Source organism: Drosophila hydei, unplaced genomic scaffold (genome assembly GCF_003285905.1).
Source record: "Drosophila hydei strain 15085-1641.00,03,60 unplaced genomic scaffold, DhydRS2 tig00000090-arrow-arrow-pilon, whole genome shotgun sequence".
NCBI lineage: Eukaryota > Metazoa > Arthropoda > Insecta > Diptera > Drosophilidae > Drosophila > Drosophila hydei.
Genome location: NW_022045662.1, coordinates 511,629 through 530,840, shown reverse-complemented (window position 1 = coordinate 530,840; position 19,212 = coordinate 511,629). Strand labels below are relative to the sequence as shown.

The following is a 19,212-nucleotide window of genomic DNA, read 5'->3' as shown; positions in this document are numbered from 1 at the left end:
TATATTCATTATATATTTGTGGTGTATTGTTCTTTCGATTCGTGGGTTGGTTAGTTAAGTGGTGCACATAATGTATGTCTACTGTACGGTGAACAATGAACAAATCGCCTCAACGAATATATATATATATATATATATATATATATATATATATTATATATATATATATTATATATATATATATATATGTATGTATGTATATATGTGTATGCAGATATATATCAAATAACAAATTACAGATCCGGCTAAGAGATGTTAGAAGCATAAATGTGTGTATTTCTGCTTTAGCGCGTGCTTCACTGTACTTAATCCTCCTTAGAGAGGCTGCCCAGGTCGCTGAGAAAGATCTCCGGGGACAGGACATGGGAGGAGCCGACTATCACCTCCCAGTTGCGCACCGAATTGGTCACCTCGTAGGCGCATCTCATCTCCGACATACTCACGCCGCCCACTATGAAGATGACGAGGCGTGGCACATTCTTAACCTGCGTCTGTGCCTTATCCTTATGCCAATGACCGTAGCGAGCGCTAGTCGGTGCATGATAGTTGGTATTCTGTGCACGCCCCTCAAGGAACGGGAAATGACGCTGATCCAACTTATCCTCGATGCAATCCTCCATAATGTCCTTGATCACTGGTGTCCAGCGAGACATTTGGTAGGTGCTCTCGGTGATTCGCTCCTTGCGTGGTACCGAATAGATCTTCTTGCGTGACTGTAAAGCAATGCGAAACAAGTCAACGATTTGCCAAGAAAATATTTCCCTTCATTTCCACTCACATCTGCAATAACATTGATGCCCAGATAGCTGAGATTGCGAACCATATCCTGATCCTTAGTCGACAATTGAGCGTGTGTAAAGAGCTTAGTCAGATTCTCCTCGGAGATACCGTTCTTGATCATCACATAGAGAGAAATGATGCGCACCTTATCGTAGTTGGAAACATTCTGAAAATGGGAAATCCGATTCGGAATTAGACAGTTCAAAGGATTTTTGCGGCTTTCCTTACCGCATCCAACAAAATGGGTACTATGTTGCGCATATGATCCTTGATCTTCTCGCCTTCGGCATCGGTGCCCATGGCCAGATCCTGTTCAACACGGCACAGCTTATCGACGTAGTTCTGATACGATTTCATGCAATCCTCAGCCAAATGCAAATGGGTGGAATATTTGGATAGCTCCTTCTGGTACTGCGGCATCTTCTTGATCATTTGCGAGAGATCGCGCATCGACGACTTATCAGCTATAAATTGGATTAGGATCAGCTATATTGGCAACTAATTAGTGTGGGACGAGATGGGGGCTTACTGGAGCTCATGCGCTTGGAATCGGTAAACTTCTTCAGGTTCTGTGTGACCTGTGTGGAGACAACGGCAATATGCTCGTGACGCAACTCCACCCACAGATCATCGTTCTCATCGAGCAGCACCTCCTTGTCCGGCTGATTGGGACCCGGACAATAGCGGTACACGTCATTCACAATGGGCAACAGATCGTAGGCCATCGCCTGCAATGTTAGCTCGTGCAGCAGCGGCGATACGCAATCGAAACCACGATCGAGAATCAGCAGCTGGGAGCGCGCCTTTTCCGGACCCTCGCCCATAGTTGGCTCATCGGCCTTATAGGCATCCAATTTCTGCTGCACCGAGGCAGCCAAATCAATATTCCGATCCCAGTCGCTGCGATACCGAACATTCGGATATTCGCCCAATGTGGCGCACAGCGTGGCAATCTGCTCGGCGATCCGTTCAATATGCTTGCCGCGTATCGAGGCGAACGCCGGCGAGTACAGACATTGGAAAGTGTCCGGCGAGTCCAGCGAGAAGACCTACGACGAATATGGAAAGAGGAAAAAGAAAGAAAGGCAAGGGCGAACAGGCCGAGGCGGTTCGTTTAACCCACGCACCCAGGAATTCTCTATTAATTGGGCGAACTTGTGACCTTTTTGTCGAATTCTTACGAATTTATCGAATGCGTTATCGAATGTACATTTATGCATGTGTGAGAAGCTGGTTTTCGTTTAGCTAAGCTACGTTTGACTGTGTATACGAGTATGTGTGTGTATGTGCAGTACAGCGAGCAAATGTTTATCGATTTATTCAATTTCGAAATCGATTAGACGATAGATCAATCAAAGCTAACTGTATGTCTATTAAAGGTAATGTGTTAAAGAATTATCTTATTATTCACTTATCCAATTGGAATTTAATCGATAAATCAAATATTTAGAGTTTTTTATTAAAAATTGTAATAAGAATTAGTTAATCGATAGTTACTCGACTTATACAAGTTGAAAAGTCTTTCGATGTTTCGATTATTTGACTATTTTGAAGCTCCATTTGCTTGCTGTTAATCGATGTTCAACACTGTAACACGAATAAGCGAGACCGAAAAACACACATAGAGAGACAGAGAGAGCGACATGCGATGCTCAGCATGCTCAATGTTAGGCAAATGAGAGCGAGCGCCTCTTTTGCAATGTGAGCGAGAGAGTGAGAGTGTACTTAAAAGCTAATGAGATACATATTTACATAGAATGGGCAAGAGAGCGAGACAAATAGACAGAGAACACGCAACCAATTGACAAACAATTACATTTACAGATTATGCTAATTATAGATATATATATAGAATTCTTTCTTTTTTTTTAGTATTTGTGGTATTTTCTTGTGTGTAATACGTTTTTTGAGCCCTGGGAGTTGTACTCGCCGCATCACAAAATGACGAATAACGAATAAGCGAACGAGTGCCGCTTAAACGTGCCTGGTCACATTGTGAGTGGGTCGGCGAGTAAGTTTTTCATATTCATTAGGTTTATTGTTATTGATTATTGTGATCTGTTGTTAAGTTGGTTATTATTAGTTGATATTGAGTGTTTGGTTAGGCACGATTTGCTTTTCTGTATACAATTCACATACATTAAATTGAACACTACAAAACAAGTTTAACAAAACTTAAGGAGATTCAAGTTAGGAGTTTACGCTCAGAAGAGTTTTTTACAGAGCGACAGTGAGAGTGTGTGTGTCTGTGTGTTTGTAAAAGAGAGAGGGAAAGACAGAGACGCTTTGGCTTGGATAGTGTTGGTAAGCGAGCTTGTGTTTTAGTTAGTTGATGTGTCAGTAATTAGAACAACAACAAAAGTACAACACTTATGGTACATATACAGCAAGACAAAGAGAGGGAGAGAGACAGAAGGGAAATATAGAGGCTTTGAAACATTAAGCAACACTGCTTAGTGCTGCACAGTAGGCAGAGCAAGATAGAGGAAGATAATGAGAGACTGAGATAGTTAGACTTGGGCTTAGTTTAACTAAGACTTAAATTAGGTTAGGATCTTATATAACGCCGTTTGGTTATATAAAGGCGAAATGCGACTTTGGCTTATGTACAAGAGATAGGCATAGAGAGACAGTGATAGAGAGAGAGAGAGAGTTTCAATGCAACCAAGACTTGACTTGGAATTAACTTTAAGATAAAGCTCTTGATTAAGTCATATGCTTCTATGTGTATAGATAGAGACGAGAGGGTGAGAAGCCGCTAGATTATTAGTAGAATTAGTAGTAATACTTTAAGTTTTAGTTAACGCTCTTGCTAAATGCCTTTATATAGCGGGAAATTTGACTTCGTCCAATATACAAGAGACAGAGAGAGATAGATAGGTAGATAGAGAGAGAAAGATTGGGTAGAGTAATTGTATATTGTACACGCTTAAATTTTATTGTAACAAATATTTTTAGATATATTTTTTTTGTATTTTGTTTTAGTTTTTTTTTTGTTTAGCGCACCTGGCATTCATATGGAAGAAATGCAATATTAATCTCCTTTAGAGTTTTGATCTTTCTTGCAGCGCACGATTTACACAAATCGTTAAATAATTCCTCTGGGCAAACTATAATTATAATTTTTATACGCACATCAAATTTAGCTCAACTTTACGATATTCTCTTTTCTTTTTTTTTTTTAATATTTGTCTACTTTGGCTACAAAATATGTATATGGTATTTATTATGTAAGTGTAATGCATGTTTGTTTCATAATATTTGCTTTATAGGTATAGATGTTTTGGATATATAGTTTGTTACCCTTTGCTTAGTTATAGGCTCTGAAAAGTAAACTAAATTCAATCAAGTTTCGAGTTCAAATTAAGCAATAAAACGTGGACGATAAAAAACAAGAGGCTGTGAGATGTGTAACAAAATGATAAAGCATATACAATATAGCCTGCCTAAGGCGATATTCTTTTATAAATTTGGGAAACTTTCCTTAGAACTAAAGAGAAGTAATGAGAAAATGTGATTCGTTTTAGGCAGGTCACACTGTAGACTGTGTGTTGTTTGTTTGCAACCCAGCTTGACAGTTAGTTGTATAAAGTATTCGCTTAAAAATAGTTGTTTCGTGTGGCACAAAACACGTTTTACAGCACGGTTGAATTAGTAGTAGAAAGAGAGACGAGTAACTGCAACGTGTAACGAGTAACGAGTAACGATTAGCGAGAGTGTTAAATGTTTCGTTAAATAAGTTTTTCGAACAGAGATAGATAGATAGAGAGAGAGAGGGAAGTATACCTGCGCTTCATAGGCCAAAAAGGCAATATTGATCTCTTTGCAGGTGCGCACATAGCGTCGACAAATGTCTTTGTGCGATTGCAGCATTTCGAATATGCGGGGTGGTATCGCTACACGATATACAGATATATATATACATACATATATGTATATATGTTCACAATATATATTGTATTCAAGGTTGCATAGAGGTGCGGGTGTATAATTTAAACGGGGTTTCATGGAAAAATTTCAAAATATAAATCAATAAATCAAATGGAAATCAAAACAAATAAAAAGTATCATGAATATATATACTAGTTAGCCAGACAGTCAATTATTATATATCAGTTATCTATAGCTTATGGTCTGGCTGAACGACTGGCACATACCCTCGGTAAAGAAGACGTGCGCATAGCGATACATCGGACGTGCCGGATTCTCGAAGTCGCGTATGAGTGAGCGCACAGACTCATCCGATGGCGTTATCAGATAGATGGCATCCATTGTCGGCAGCGGTTCGCGCTTCTTGTTGATGTCCTCCACCACTACCGAAGGAAGTTCAAGAAATTGTTAAAATCATGATGTCATTTGTTTAGCTTGTCTTCGACACTCACATGTTATGCCCTCGGCGCTAATCTCATGCATCTTGGTGCAGGCAGAGACCATGCGCATGCCCAGCTTGTCGACCACCAAAACACGCCACTCAATGCCACCGGCGCCGGCTGCCTTGGCAGCACCTGGTGCGCCCGCCTTCTTTGGTGGCGGCGGCTTATACTTCACCACCTCATTCATGATCTCTGTAAGAAGAGACGCATGAAATATGTATATAATATTAATCTATATATTTCTGAATCTGTCGGTAGAGACCGAACAGCGCTAGGGACGAACAGTGTTGTTGTTTTAGCTTGTAAATATGGCTTTTTACGTAAGCCATATATATATATCTATATATATATATATAACAATGTTAAGAAGTTGACAGTAATAAAATTAATTTCTTTTAATTTCTTAAAAATATGGAACATCGAAGAAATAACTAAAGTATCCTTTAATAACCTTAATACCCGCTAAAAATAGCCATTTTAGCGGATGTCCAAGATTGGACAGCAATGATGCAAGTTTAAGATGATATCAAATTGATGTTTAATTGTATTTACACGTTGACGCATAAATCTTACGGGCTATTACTCATAACGCTGATGACTCAACCAGCAGAAACAACAAAAATAATAACAAGAAAGTTAAGCACAAACAACATCAATAACAAGAAAAGAGTGCATGGAATAAGCCATTTAGCGTTGGCGTTGCCTGATTGATTTTATGCCTGTATGACATTCAAGTTGAATGCTTATTAATAGCAATTGCCATTTGCATAGCGAAAGGGCTGCCAGATAGCCGCAATCATGGCATCTAACTAAGGTATGGGCAAGGCTAAAGGGAAGCGCAGTGGGCGGTCGCTATTGGAAATGCTTATCCTGCGGCAAAGGTCACCGTAAAAACAGCCCGTGCCTTGGAAAAGGCGTTGCGCGTGGGCGCTGCCTGTGGGTGGTTGGGTGTTTGTTTGTTGAGTGGGTGCCGAAAATTGTGTTGGAAAAATCGATAAGGGCTGCGGGTCTGGGGTTGTGGCTGCAGTCTCGTTTGATAAGAATATAAAAATGGTAATTTTTACTTTTTTTTGCATATCAGCACATGCCAATTAGACAGGTACATAAATAAATAAATAATTAGGTGTATCTCATGCTCAAAGGGGGCGTCATATTTATCACAACCTTGTCGACACACTTCTGCGTGTGTGTGTCTGTTTATATGCTTGTGTGTGTATGTTAGTCACAACATAAGTAAAAAGTACGTCTCTATTGGAATGTTTGTCCATTGCACTTACTCTGACCGACCAAAACCTTTAACGCCATGTTTTCTGGTTTTCGTTGAATGCACTGACCCGGCTATTAATCAATAAACAATTTATTCTGTTTTTTTTTTGTATTTTAGTGCGATCGTCGCACAATACGCAATAACCAAAACACCGTTTCACAATAATGAATCACGAAAAATTTGCCACCATTGGGAACACAAAACACAAAAAAAATAATAACTTAGCCACCAAACGTTGTTGGAAACGCGGCTAATATTTTAATTGTTTATTTGAAATCGATGCGTATTCTCTTTGTATATAATTGTATGAACGGAACTTCCAACTTTTTGCTTTGCAGGGCTGGCTTAAAATATCGACATATTTGAGAAATCGATCTGTGGTTAACATTACCGATAGTCGTGATATAGAGATGGCGGTAATATATCGATACTTGGCGGCGCATATGGTCTGACTGAAATATTGGTTTTCCATAGACATAATTAAAAATAATGTACGTATTGGTTTTTATTCAATACGTACAGTAATTTTCTGAACACAAATGTATCAATTCTTTCAAATATAACTGTTTTTCCACTGCTTTGAATCAAATCAAATATGATTTTGATTGCACTTGCATTATCTGGCAACACTATGGCAACAGGGTGGCATCTCAATAAGAAATAACGCACAAATTTGTATTTTTAACGTGCATATTATTATTTAGACTAAAAAACAGAAACAGCTTATCACAATATGTAATATAGGGGGTCGAAAAAAAGATAAATTATGCTAAGATTTAAACTACAAAGGCATCAACTCCGCTAACGATTCGGCAATTGTGCTATCACGGAAGCGTCCAATACGTAGCGCATAGGAAATAACGTGCGCCACATAACTTTGTTCATGCACGCCGTGAAACAGATACGACATGGCACCTACAACAAAACCAAAGAAAATAACATATTAATATATTAAATATTTATAGATAGTGACTACTTACCACGCGCATGTATAGTCACATCGGAACCGCCGTGCAGATTCTCATTTGTATTGATGGCCGCCTGCTGCGTGTATTCCCAATCTCTCGTATCGCTGAGCGCAGGATTCTGGCGCATCATACGCTGCGGATCTACCTGAAAGCCCTGGTAACTGGTGCCATATGTGAGCGTTGTATAGGGCGTCTCCTCCGTCTTCGAATTACCAGCAAGGCCCAATATATCAGCGCCTCGTTCTGGATGCCCATTGATAGTCAAACTGTGCGAATGATCGGCAGTCACGATCATCAGCGTCTCGTCCAGTTGATCCCTGGATCAGGTTATTAATTAATAATTCTTTAACCGGTTAATGCAGTCTCACTCACTTGGCTTTTAGATGCGCCTGCACCGCTTGCACGGCTTCGTTTAGGGCCAGCACTTCACTCAGAGCCTTGCGCGCATTCCCACGATGGTGCGCCTGATCGATCATGCCGGCCTCCACAACAAGCAGATATCCTTTATCACTGTTTCCTAACACCTCGAGCGCCTTGAGCGTCATATTCGTCAAGGATGGCATTCCTGCATCGCTGGCATCCCGTTCATGATCGTACTTGAGGTGCCCATTGGCAAAGATGCCCAGCACATAGTCTACGTTGGCCGTATCCAAATATCTAAGCTCGCCGTTGTTTTGGATCACCGCATGCGATTGGCCCTGATCGAATTTGTGCTGTGCCCAGTCTTGCATAAGGTTGCGCCCATCGGCTGAGTGGCCTGCCCACGTGTCCAGCGGATCCCTGTCTGTGCCGGTTACATTCGAGATGAGCATCTGGCGCCCGCCACCCATGATGACCTGTGAGGCGATTAAGATGTTCAATTAATTTGGACTCTAAAGTATAATCTTTGAAGAGCAGCATACAGCAATCGGTAAGCATAACCGATAATAATCCTTATTGCTGTCATTGGGCTACTCACATTGATCTGTTGTCCCGTTTTCGTCTCCACCAGCTGCCTGGCAATATCCATGCAGCCCTGCTGCTGCGCCTCCGCTGGCATGACTGACTCACATTCCCAGCGACGATCCGGCACATGGGCGTAGAGCGCAGCGGGCGTAGCATGCGTGACACGTGTCGTCGTCACAAAACCTGTGCGCATGCCATCCGCTTGAGCCCAGTTGAGAATATTCTGGACATGGTGCGCTTCCTGCAACGAGGCACTGCAGTTGCCCAATGGTACTGTGGCATCAACGCCGCCTGTCTCATAGTTGACCTTGACGCCGCCAAAGAGAGCGGTGGCCGTGGAAAAGGAATCGGGCACCTGTTTATTCGCACAATAGGTCTTCAGCAGACCCATATGTGGAAAACGCTCCCAACTGAGTAGACCTTCCTCTTTGTAGCCATAGATCCGCGATGCTGTCACCGTATTCGGGCCCATGCCATCGCCCACAAAGAGAATCACATTCTTGGCCCGCCGTCGATTCAGCTCCCGATTTAAGGCGACCTTTAGCTCATTGATGCCACGATCGTACCACTCTTGCTGCTCCTTGGGCAAGGTAACATGCCAATATGAAACCGTTTCCATGTCGCTAACATCGCCAGCAAACTCGTAATGAACCAGAAAGCCAATGCACATGGCAATCATTAGCACCGCGGAGAAGCTAACGGCTATGATGAACACTTTGGATTTGAAGACATTCTTTTGCTGTTGCCGCTGGAGTTGCTGTTGCTCTGGCAGCGTTTTGGTCCTGGGTGTGCCGCCATTCGAATTGGCGAAATTGTGACTCGAGTCGAGGCTATCCAGCTGCACCTCAATCAGGCCCACATCGCCCAGCTTGGTGCTGTCGGTGCCCGTGGATGACATAGCAAATGCTATGGAATCTGTATCTAAATCTGAGTCTCTGTTGACTCACGTCTGGTGCGGATTGGAACGCTGTATTAAGTTTTATGGGACCTGTAAATATGAAATATATGACAGCGACTACAATCTCAAGAGCCCAACCAGATAATAATTAGATGAGATAAAAAATCCGTTCGGTTCCGTTTCGTTCCGTTCCGCTACATGCCCACTTACAACGACGTCTGCTAAATACTCAAATAGATTACACTTTGCTAGAACTGCGCGCCGTTAAACAAGCGCGTCTCCACGTCACGGGGCCCTAATTAATAAATAGACATCAAATTCCCCGTTAGCCACTTGAATGCCTCGTCTACTGCTCCTGCTTCACCTCCTCGCCAGAGGGTTTTCGATGAAGGCGTTAAGTGTCTGCCGAGCAGCCGTGGGCCGTGTGCTATTCGCCTCTATCCGCGTATATTTTGCCATATTGGCTGACATTTTTCTGATATTTACTCAAAGTATACCCTAGCCAGTTGAAAGGTATATGCACTGTATCATATGTTACATATAACTCGTTCGTTTCAATATTAGTTCTCTTTCAACAAATTTCAGGCAAATTTCTAAGCACTGAGTTTTCCCTCCACGACACGATTATATTCGCTACGGATATCATATAAAATTTGACTTAAACATAGCTAAAAGATATCATTTTCAATGGGTATATTTGATATATATTAGTTACAAACTTTTCCTTGTAAACAAAAAGCAAAAAACGAAAACTTGAAATGAAAAGCAGAAGTTTGCTTAGCAATTAGACTTTGCCGAGTTTCTTAATAATTGATTTTCTGTCCTTTCTCTTTCCGTAGGGTATTTTTGGGCACTATGACGCACAAAATATGAAGTAAAAATAAAAATTAATTCATGCGAGCTTTACACGTTTCTTACAGCTTCATCAACTGGTTACCTCATCAAAAGTAACTCTTCGGCACACCTGTTTACGTGGTTAGCTCTGATTTCAAGCAACTTCTGAATACCCTTTGCGACCTATCTCAAAAGTTGTTGTTGAATCTTAGAGGCACATCATAATTACCTAAGCCTTAGCCCCGATAAGACTGATTGCAGATTTATGGCTATTTATGACCATTTCAATTTGGCTGAACGTGTGGAATAATGTGTACTAAAAATATGTGGCTTTATGTATGTATATACTCATATATAGTCGCTTGCTGATAGGGTAATTTGATTCTTATCAATAGACCCAGATGTGTCATTAAGTAAAAAAGTGAAAACACGAGACAATCTCAATACTTCAATTGGGTCTGACGTAAATCGGATTTTACTTTATGATAGCATAAGATTGGATGAACGCGTATTGCAAGCAAGAACGACAGTGATATTTGAAAGTTAACAATAATAAATAAATACATATATATGCATAGATGTATTAAGGGATAAAGGCTCGACTCAACAATTGATGCATGGATAAAGGTCTAACTGACATTTGGATATATCACACTCTGATGGATGAGTGGCTATAATCAAGACAATCCAACGTCGGTTAAATGCTTAATACTGGCTCTAAGCTATGATGGATGGATGAAGATAGATATTTGCAAGATATATGGATACGAACTTAAATCTGTTGTAGATGAATCTTATGTCTCTCTGATAATCAGCACTATCTCACTTGCATATAGCGCATCAGCATTTGCATAGATCGTCATTAAAATAGGATTCATAATGAAGTTAGCGAGGCATAAAAACTTAAGGTCGAATCGTGAAGAGCAAGAAACAAAACGGCGCTGCTCACAGCCTACAATAGGCCTCTTGAATAGATATGATATAATCTAAATGATGCACAGTTTATAAAGCTATATGATACTATATATAGATGTATATATGTATGCAAACATAATACTAGATATCATCTGTAAGTAAAATAAACGGAATTCTAGACGCTTTTTACTGTGGAAATCTGATGGGCAAATAATACTCAGAAATGGAGCCTATTACGGTTTGCTAACGGTAAACAAATCACTTGTTTCATTTAATTAGATACTAATTGTACTATGGGAGCGGCATACATAGATATATATGTGCACCTAAATACCTTTATACACTATTATTAACTGAGCACAACTAATTGATTTATAACAAAAAAAATCAAAACGAGCAAACAACAAAAAGAGAGCAGGATGAGAGTCTTTTCTACCAATCCCTTGCCTCTGCCCATCTCTCCATCTCACTCTCGCCCGTTGCCCACTTAAAATAATGGAAAGATTTTACAATTTAATATAAACACTCTTAATTGATTAATGTTTCGGCTATATACATATATTACTTACTTGACATAAGGCACTTGCATATATATTTATAAATGTACATATATATATTATTAATTTTTAATATATATTTTTATAACAAATTCAATGCATTGTTTTATGCCAAACAATTACACTATGTAAGTGCGCATTTATTAACAATAAAAAATACAAATTTCATTTAGCTTTCGAAATATTTGGTATTGTTTAACACTAAAAAAAAACAAAAGCGCGCACTATAAAGTCTCGTCCGCTCACAGCAAAAGTTTTTGCTGTTTTGCGGGCCGAAATAAACGGTATGAAAACAAGAAAACTAGATGTAAGCAAATCACGCCGAAACGCGTTTACCCTAACCGAATAGAATGGTGCAAATTGCGCTTGTGCTAGATGCGAACGGTGTAAGAAATTTGCTTATGATAATGATAAGGTGATTGTACATTTCCCTTCTAATAAATCATAATAATGATGCTACATATTTTGAAATTTTGCACAGACATTATGCTTTAGCTGATAAGTCTATGCAGTTTCATTCAGGAACTATAGAGACAACAACAATAACAAAAAATCTGCTGGCCATAGAAACATGGGTGAGAGTGGTAGAGAGAGAAAAAGAGAGACAGAGAATTGTCAAGAGCATGCGCTCCCTGCGTTTACATTTGGGCATCAGCTGTTAAGCAGGTGGTATCGATATGATGTCTAGTCGAAAAAATATATCGCACGACTGGCATTAAGTAGCTGCTATCGATATAAAGTAGGCCAGCAGTACACACAATATATCGCACGATTGTAATCGTTTGCAACTGCTTAAAATTTAAAATAAAATTCAAATTATGTGGTTTTTGTTAAAGTAGGCGTGTAAGTCGTTAGATATTCGAATGTGTGCGAGAACAGGCTCAGTATTGGGCGTGTTACACAATCAGTCGCACGAAACAAATACGTTGATTCGTAAATATATTTTATATATACACAAGTGAAAAAGTCTATTGACAAGGTCCATACATAGTAAAAATTAATCAAAATGTTGCGCATACCAGGCATGCCCCTCTTGCCAGGGACGCTCTTTCGTGAAGTGAGTAACCAATAAAGATTATATTTACATTGATATTTACAGGCTTTTGTGCACCTTGTTTGATTAGGTTAGTAAAGTTTATTATCCCAAATCACAAACGTTGCTCAACTTTCGTGGTATACCGATGCTCAACGATCGGCAAAACTCGATTCCCGTGGATCCCGCCGGTATTGTGGTCGACATCAGCTGCCCGCCAGCGAATGCTCAAGCACTATATCCCCCACGATCGGGCCCGCGGCTACCTCCATGGTTGGCGTATGACAAGAAGGTTCTTAGTTTTAAAGCCTATTTCAAACAGACACTGCAGGAGAATTTTCATGCCCCCTATATGGTCAGGCATGTGAAGGTCTATTACTATCTGGAAGATGGCACTTTGGAAATTCACGAGCCAAAGGTCCAGAATTCGGGCATTGTGCAGGGCTGTGTTCTGCACCGACAGCGGGTGCCGAAGCCACCGCCATGTGATAACGAGTTTCTATCGATTACTGATCTCAATGTGGATACAACGGTGCAGATCTTCGATCGATTCTATCACATCGTCGACTGCGATACTTTCACACGAACTTTTCTCAATAAGCGCGGCATTGTGGTGCCCGATCCGGTGATGGCTGCAGTGTGAGCTCAGATAACCAATCTTATATCTTCTATATATATCCATCTATGTATATTTTAAATATTCTAGTGATCCTGCCGAGGCTGTTCGCAACCGTGTCGTGGCACGAGCCAGCAATCCGGCTGAAAAACGGCATCCGTTTGCCCAGTTCCTCAAGTATGATCGTCAGGTACTTAAATTTCAAGCCTATTGGGACGATCGCACTGATATGGGTGATGTGCGCAAGCTGGAGGTCTGCTACTACCTGGCCGATGATACCATCGAGGTGAAGGAAGCTCACATACGAAACTCGGGACGCGACGGTCCGAGCGTGTTTCTCAAGCGCGGAAAATTGCAGCGCGTAAGTAAGATCATTTGATTACTGATCGACGATTACGAGATCCTTGCCACGTATCATTGATTACTAATCTATGAAACCAGTTACTGATGAGTGATTCCTGCTCAAAGGTACTCAATTACTACTATTGATCTGATTCTTTTGCAGGAATTTGATGGAATGATGCTGCCAGGTCAACAGACGCCGGTAACCCTGTTGAATGTGCTTGGATCCAATCGGAACGTTCGTTACTGTGTCGATCCGCTCAATATTGGTAACAAGGAGATTCTCTACTACACTCAACGCGATCTGCAGATCGGCAGTGTAGTCAACGTTTATGGCCGAGCCGTAGTTATCACGGACATGGATCCGTTCACCCGGCAGTACTATCGCGACCACTATGGCATCGAGCAGTTCACACCATTGTCCATGCCAACTCGATCGGATGTCTGCAAGCCGTATGACAAGTCTGGACGCATGTTGCCGCCGTTCAATGGCTGGGGCACTTACGAGGACTCGGCAGGCAATTGCATGTCGATCGTGATCAAGAGGCCGAAAACAGATTTTAGGAAGTTCATCAAATTCGATCGTTATGTCCTCCGTTTCGGTGCAAAGATGCTTTCGACCATACGAGAGAATTGTGAACGGATCTTTGTGATCAGCTACTATATGAGCGATGATACGATGCAGGTGCAGGAGGTAGCAGTACGCAATTCGGGCTTCCTTGGCGGTGTATTTATGAAGCGCACCCGAGTTTTGATGCCCGGCCAGGAAAAGTTTTCGTGCAAGCAGCCCCAGTACTATAGGCCGTGCAACTTCTACATAGGTGGCACAATGTCCATTAAGGATTTCCTATTCCATTTGGTGTCGGCAGATGAGTTCACATTGATGTATATGGAGCATCATCCGGATCAGTTTACTCATAGCAATATAGAGCTGATCTTGGAGAAGGTGCGCAAGTCTCTGGAGCCGCGTATGTCACAGTTTGTTTCCAGCTGTGTGCCCGACTATCAGGATCTGGAAAAGAAAATGGAGAAGCGTTCAGTTTTCATTTCCTTTGAGAGCCTCAAGGGTGCTTTGGTTGCGTTGATGGGCAATCAGATCAGCGATCATGAGATCATCTCACTGTGTCGCCACTTTTCCGGCGAACAGGCGGCGCCGAATGCCTGCGAACGGGAGAAGGTGCGTGCCTCGGCCCATTTGGAGATCAAACGGGCGCTTTGGAATGGTCGGGATGAACTGATGGAGCACTTCCATCATATCAATCCAACCAATAAGCCATTCCTGCCAGAAAGCCAGGTGCGTTCGACGTTGCGTGGTTTCCGCATGCCGTTCACACTGGAGCTAATCGATACAATTTTGTCGGTGCTGAATCGAAATGATTGCGATGACATTGAGGTTTGCGATCTGATGAACTTCATCGATGTGTCGTGCACCAAAGGCTGCGATATGCCACCTATCAACTATGCCTTCGAGCTGTGCCCCAAGCTGCCCTTCCAATACAAAGGACGTGTCGTGGACTTTGGGTGCCTACTCAAAGCCCTCAACCTGCCTCTCAATCTGCCCGATAGCAACGCCCAGCCGACCAAAATGATAGGTGATGCGCGCATCATGCCGCCCTCGGCAACAGCTGACTGTTGAGGATAGCCGCATTATCAATTTCCAATACCCGGTCCCACCCGGATCATCGACAGACGGCCAAAACACCAACACAGATCCTCTCGATCATCAGTGTTCGCCCAACACCTGATCATCGACAGATTGTTGTTACATCTACACAGGTCGTTGATCTTCAATACCAAATCACTGATGCTCGGATCAGTGAACGGAACGGAAGTGAATGATGTTATCGTCATGCAATTTTAATTTGTTAAACAGTTTTTTGTTTACAGCTCTGTTCCTTAAATAGGATACATCGAAATTTCTTGTATAATATGCAATCGATTTAGCGGACAACTCATTAGCTCAATTGTCGTAAAGCATACAAACAATACGTGCATCAAAACATCTCGCGCACATATACAAACATACATTTTACATACTAAAACAAAATATGTGTAAAAAATTAATAAAATCCTATAGATTGTAATTTATGTTGCAGTGCTCTTATACTAATTACACTCCTTGATGGAAAGAGAGAAGCAGTAAAGAAGTTGAACATAAAAATCTGCAGTTAAGAAACTGGCGTTGTCCATATCGGAAGTTCTTAGTGCTGATGATCAAGAACCCGGCTAGGAATTACCTTGTGATAGAAGTCTACAGTGATAGCTGCAACTATATTTAGGCATATACAATCTATATTTCCAGATTTTTTAACCAAAAAGAAAAGTCTTTCAAGAGTTTTGTACATTTTCATAAGTCTCTATTTATTAGGTTTCTTCAAAATAGCATATTGGGTTTTTTTCGCAAAAAAAACTAGTTATTTTTTTGCTTTTTTTAGTTAAATAATAGCTTATTTTAAAAAAAAATATCGCATATCAAGGGGGAGTTATCCATTCCATTTTTGCTTAGCATCAAGTGATTTAGTCAAAAAATGCAAGTAAAATTTTACTTTTTCACTAGGCGTATTTTTTTCTTTTAACATTTTGTTGCTTAATAAATTTCTGAAAAAATTTGCGAGCTAAATTTCTTGTTTTGCCTTAAAAATTGATGTTTTTTTTTGTATTTATTTCGTTTATATATATTTTTATTGAAAGCCAAATTTGAGTTACAAAAATTTTTAAAAATAAAAATAAAAAAAATTGGTCGCGTGTATAGTGTTTTTTTTTACTTTTTTGTTTTTAATTGCGATTTGCTTAAGTACTGTACTTAAAATTAATTAAACATTTAAAACAGATATATATATAGAGAGAGGGGGAAAAAATATAGAATTTGGTATACCGAAAAACGAATTAAAAATTTATACCGTGAGATGGACTAAACTGAAGGATATCAGTATAATATATATATATATGTATAATTGAAATAAAAAAAAAAAACACTACAAATTGAAAGCCGAAGAAAAGTTAGTTATTTATATTGTTGCTGTTGTTGGCTGTTGCAGTTTGTTTTGCCTGGGGTTTCGGACAGGGACATGTTGATCAGCGCCGTTCATTTGTATATATATATAAATATATATATATATATAGCATATCGCATATTTCATATCTAGCATATAGAGTGTAGTGTATGTGCAATTTCATTTAAATTTAAATTTAAATTTGGTGTTTATTGTTACAAATGGGTATATAGGATAATGCAAATGTGATTACAATCGAAATGTAGTGAAATCGTAAGATTGGGCGACTCAATATCAAAATAGTGCAACGAGGGGCTCCCTAAACTAGGCTGAACGAATGCAGTGTTTTTCTTGTTGTTATCGCCGCCGCTAGGCTAAGAGTCAATGCTAACTAGTTAACTAATTATTCGCTAACTAATTAACTAATTACTCGCATCTACACCTAACTCGTCATTCGCAGATACAGTTTTGGCACAACAGTCTTTAGTTTGCTACTCGTTGCTGCGCAATCTGTCGCCCGCCGCTTGCAACTCGTTACTCGCCACTCGCCTTCCGCCACTCGTCACTGTGCTTGCTTGTGTTTTTGTCCTAGTCCTTTTATTTCCTCTTTTTTTTATTTGTTTTCATTCCTTCTTAACGATGCGCTATTACAAATTTGGCTACCCCTTGTTCACAAACGGATGCTGGTGCGCTCGTGCTTAGATCTCATCAATGTCTATCTCGTCGCCATCCTCGTCCTCCATGGCGTTTTTCTTATTAACAGCGGCAACGGCGGCAGTAACAGCTGCCACCTTCAAGGGCTCCACACGTGCACGATCATCATATTCGATTTCGACATCCGAATCGCCGCAAGCGTTACCATCATCATCCGACGAGGAGTCCTCTTCCTCGGCATCCTTCAGCCATTGGACAAACGGTTCAACTTTCTCGTGTATCTCCGTAGCAATCTTCTTTGAAACATGACGCTTGCTGACCTTCTGGGCCCATTCCAGTATCACCTTCTCGTCGAGTATGTCCAAATCGTAGAATATCTTAAAGATTCCGGCCACCTTGCTCATCAACGTGTTCGCATGCAGTTCAACAGTCTGCTCGATGCCACCGATCAGATAACGCTGGCCCTTCGGATTGTTGTGGGTGAACCGCAGCAGGAGAATGCGATTTTTGCGAACATCGAGAATGATGTTCTCGGTGAAGAGCAGCTCGGCCAGCACTAGCGGTGCCTTGTTCACAATATCCAAGCGCTCGGCCTCAATCAGCAACTCCTTATGCGTGGGCACATCATCAAGCTGTTTCATATCTCGCTTGTTCTTCACCAACTCGTAGAAGATATCGATGCGCTCCTTCTCTGTCTTGTCGTAGTCATCCGAAATGGTCATACCCTTGGCTCCATCGGTCAGATCCTGCAAACGAGCGCGTATCGCCTCCTATAAAGGATAAGCAATTCAGTGAGTCAATAACTTGAGTTGTGAATCGCAAAGAAAGGCTATGCTAACTGTTACTACATTAGCATATGTTATCTTAACAGTTGCTATTATTTTCATGCTGTATGCTTTAACAGCAGACTTTCAGACTCATTTCTTTTTTCTTTCGTTTTCATGTCGTTAAAATTTTAGCTCACCTTGGAAACATCAACGCTCCAGCCACCATCGTCGTCATCCTCGGCATTGCTCTTCTCAGGTATGGCGGCGCTAATCTCTGCTTCCGTTTGGCTGGCATGGTTGGTGCCATTGCCGCCATCCGATTCGCCGCCAGAATTATTTGCCATTGAATTATTGGACATCGATCCATCAGAGTTTTCATTCTTTTGCTTCTGCACACGCTTGGAGCGTTTGCCTTCCGTTAGAGATGAACCCTGGGCAGCAGGATTCAGCGATGGCGGATTCTTCACAATATACGTATTGACCTTGTGGTTGACCTTCAGTAGGCCATGGAAACCACAAGCCTTACACGACTGCGAGATGGTCTGATTTTTGGCCGAGACAGTTAAATTCGTCTCCGGATTATCGCACTCGGGACAGAGCACGAATTTACGTATGAACCCATCCAGCAGATCCTGCAACTTGTTCACATCATGGGATCCATTTACAATGAAACGTTCGTTCTATAAAATGGAGCAGACAAATGAATTAGAGATATGTATGCAAACACAGAAGGATCGACGATCCTATGCGATTATATATGCATACCTTATGATCGAACTGCGTTTGGGCGCCCAGCTCACAGCCAAAGTACTTGGTTGGATAGGTAGCTGGTCTTCCGATCGCTCTAGCCACCTCGGCCATGTTGACGAGGACCGTTTTGATGCCGTTGCCTTTGCCTTCGACTTTGGCCTGCAGGCGTGGCATTTTGTAGCGATAGAAGATATCCGTAACGCTGCGATTTACGTTGACGGTCGCCATGTTGAAGCTTCGAAGTACCGTTTGGTTTGAAGTGAATGATTGATTGAATGATTGTTGACTGATTCAATTATTGTTGCTGCTGATCTACTATTAACTAGATCCAGATGCCGATTGCTGACTGTCTGTCTGTGTTCGTGTTATTGTGTGTGTTAGTGTGTTCGTGTATGTGTGTGTGAGTGTGAGTGTGAGTGTGTGTGAGTGTATATGTGTGGGTGTACACGTGAGTGTGTTGCTGGCGGCGTCTTAAGGGGGGTACGGGGATCAGATCTGATCGGGATCGTATCGGATCGGC

The 19,212-nt window shown here is 41.2% G+C and overlaps 4 protein-coding genes across 6 annotated transcripts; 1 reads left to right on the top strand and 3 right to left on the bottom strand.

Moving 5' to 3' along the window:
- Positions 1 to 193: 193 nt before the first annotated feature.
- Positions 194 to 6,729, bottom strand: LOC111598172 (protein ROP). Of its 2 annotated transcripts, none has more exons than XM_023313268.2 (8): positions 6,431 to 6,729; positions 5,163 to 5,345; positions 4,938 to 5,093; positions 3,787 to 3,890; positions 1,310 to 1,829; positions 1,009 to 1,244; positions 779 to 946; positions 194 to 713 (listed from the first exon to the last, which is right to left on the bottom strand). In XM_023313268.2, the coding sequence occupies exons 1-8, from the start codon at positions 6,456 to 6,458 to the stop codon at positions 306 to 308; spliced, it is 1,803 nt and encodes a 600-aa protein (XP_023169036.1). In that variant the 5' UTR covers positions 6,459 to 6,729; the 3' UTR covers positions 194 to 305. The 2 variants fall into 2 exon arrangements, with proteins under 2 accessions (XP_023169036.1, XP_023169035.1); XM_023313267.2 differs by lacking the exon at positions 3,787 to 3,890 and adding an exon at positions 4,567 to 4,676 and having other exon boundaries at positions 6,431 to 6,728.
- A 376-nt stretch (positions 6,730 to 7,105) lies between these two features.
- LOC111598173 (alkaline phosphatase) lies at positions 7,106 to 11,572 on the bottom strand. Of its 2 annotated transcripts, none has more exons than XM_030223023.1 (5): positions 11,550 to 11,572; positions 8,347 to 9,321; positions 7,761 to 8,224; positions 7,401 to 7,705; positions 7,106 to 7,335 (listed from the first exon to the last, which is right to left on the bottom strand). In XM_030223023.1, the coding sequence occupies exons 2-5, from the start codon at positions 9,229 to 9,231 to the stop codon at positions 7,202 to 7,204; spliced, it is 1,788 nt and encodes a 595-aa protein (XP_030078883.1). In that variant the 5' UTR covers positions 9,232 to 9,321; positions 11,550 to 11,572; the 3' UTR covers positions 7,106 to 7,201. The 2 variants fall into 2 exon arrangements, with proteins under 2 accessions (XP_030078883.1, XP_023169037.2); XM_023313269.2 differs by lacking the exon at positions 11,550 to 11,572 and adding an exon at positions 9,442 to 9,625.
- Positions 11,573 to 12,423: 851 nt separating this feature from the next.
- Positions 12,424 to 15,569, top strand: LOC111598171 (EF-hand domain-containing family member C2). The gene is made up of 4 exons (XM_023313265.2): positions 12,424 to 12,594; positions 12,662 to 13,209; positions 13,277 to 13,547; positions 13,692 to 15,569. The coding sequence occupies exons 1-4, from the start codon at positions 12,544 to 12,546 to the stop codon at positions 15,162 to 15,164; spliced, it is 2,343 nt and encodes a 780-aa protein (XP_023169033.1). The 5' UTR covers positions 12,424 to 12,543; the 3' UTR covers positions 15,165 to 15,569.
- Positions 15,570 to 16,377: 808 nt separating this feature from the next.
- On the bottom strand, positions 16,378 to 19,133 carry LOC111598174 (eukaryotic translation initiation factor 5). Its single transcript, XM_023313270.2, has 3 exons — positions 18,708 to 19,133; positions 18,140 to 18,622; positions 16,378 to 17,945 (listed from the first exon to the last, which is right to left on the bottom strand). The coding sequence occupies exons 1-3, from the start codon at positions 18,918 to 18,920 to the stop codon at positions 17,220 to 17,222; spliced, it is 1,422 nt and encodes a 473-aa protein (XP_023169038.1). The 5' UTR covers positions 18,921 to 19,133; the 3' UTR covers positions 16,378 to 17,219.
- Between the last annotated feature and the right edge of the window lie 79 nt (positions 19,134 to 19,212).

Excerpts from the sequence above, each read along its gene's own strand:
- LOC111598171 (XM_023313265.2), top strand. The coding sequence starts at position 12,544 with ATGTTGCGCATACCAGGCATGCCCCTCTTGCCAGGGACGCTCTTTCGT. Across the intron at positions 13,210-13,276 it reads GATCCGGTGATGGCTGCAGT|TGATCCTGCCGAGGCTGTTC; the intron begins GTGAGCTCAGAT and ends TAAATATTCTAG. Across the intron at positions 13,548-13,691 it reads AGCGCGGAAAATTGCAGCGC|GAATTTGATGGAATGATGCT; the intron begins GTAAGTAAGATC and ends ATTCTTTTGCAG.
- LOC111598173 (XM_030223023.1), bottom strand. The coding sequence starts at position 9,231 with ATGTCATCCACGGGCACCGACAGCACCAAGCTGGGCGATGTGGGCCTG. Across the intron at positions 7,706-7,760 it reads CAGGCGCATCTAAAAGCCAA|GGATCAACTGGACGAGACGC; the intron begins GTGAGTGAGACT and ends AACCTGATCCAG. Across the intron at positions 7,336-7,400 it reads TGTGACTATACATGCGCGTG|GTGCCATGTCGTATCTGTTT; the intron begins GTAAGTAGTCAC and ends GTTTTGTTGTAG.
- LOC111598172 (XM_023313267.2), bottom strand. The coding sequence starts at position 6,458 with ATGGCGTTAAAGGTTTTGGTCGGTCAGA. Across the intron at positions 947-1,008 it reads TACCCATTTTGTTGGATGCG|AATGTTTCCAACTACGATAA; the intron begins GTAAGGAAAGCC and ends TCCCATTTTCAG. Across the intron at positions 714-778 it reads GCATCAATGTTATTGCAGAT|TCACGCAAGAAGATCTATTC; the intron begins GTGAGTGGAAAT and ends ATTGCTTTACAG.
- LOC111598174 (XM_023313270.2), bottom strand. The coding sequence starts at position 18,920 with ATGGCGACCGTCAACGTAAATCGCAGCGTTACGGATATCTTCTATCGC. Across the intron at positions 18,623-18,707 it reads AAACGCAGTTCGATCATAAG|AACGAACGTTTCATTGTAAA; the intron begins GTATGCATATAT and ends TCCATTTTATAG. Across the intron at positions 17,946-18,139 it reads GGAGCGTTGATGTTTCCAAG|GAGGCGATACGCGCTCGTTT; the intron begins GTGAGCTAAAAT and ends TATCCTTTATAG.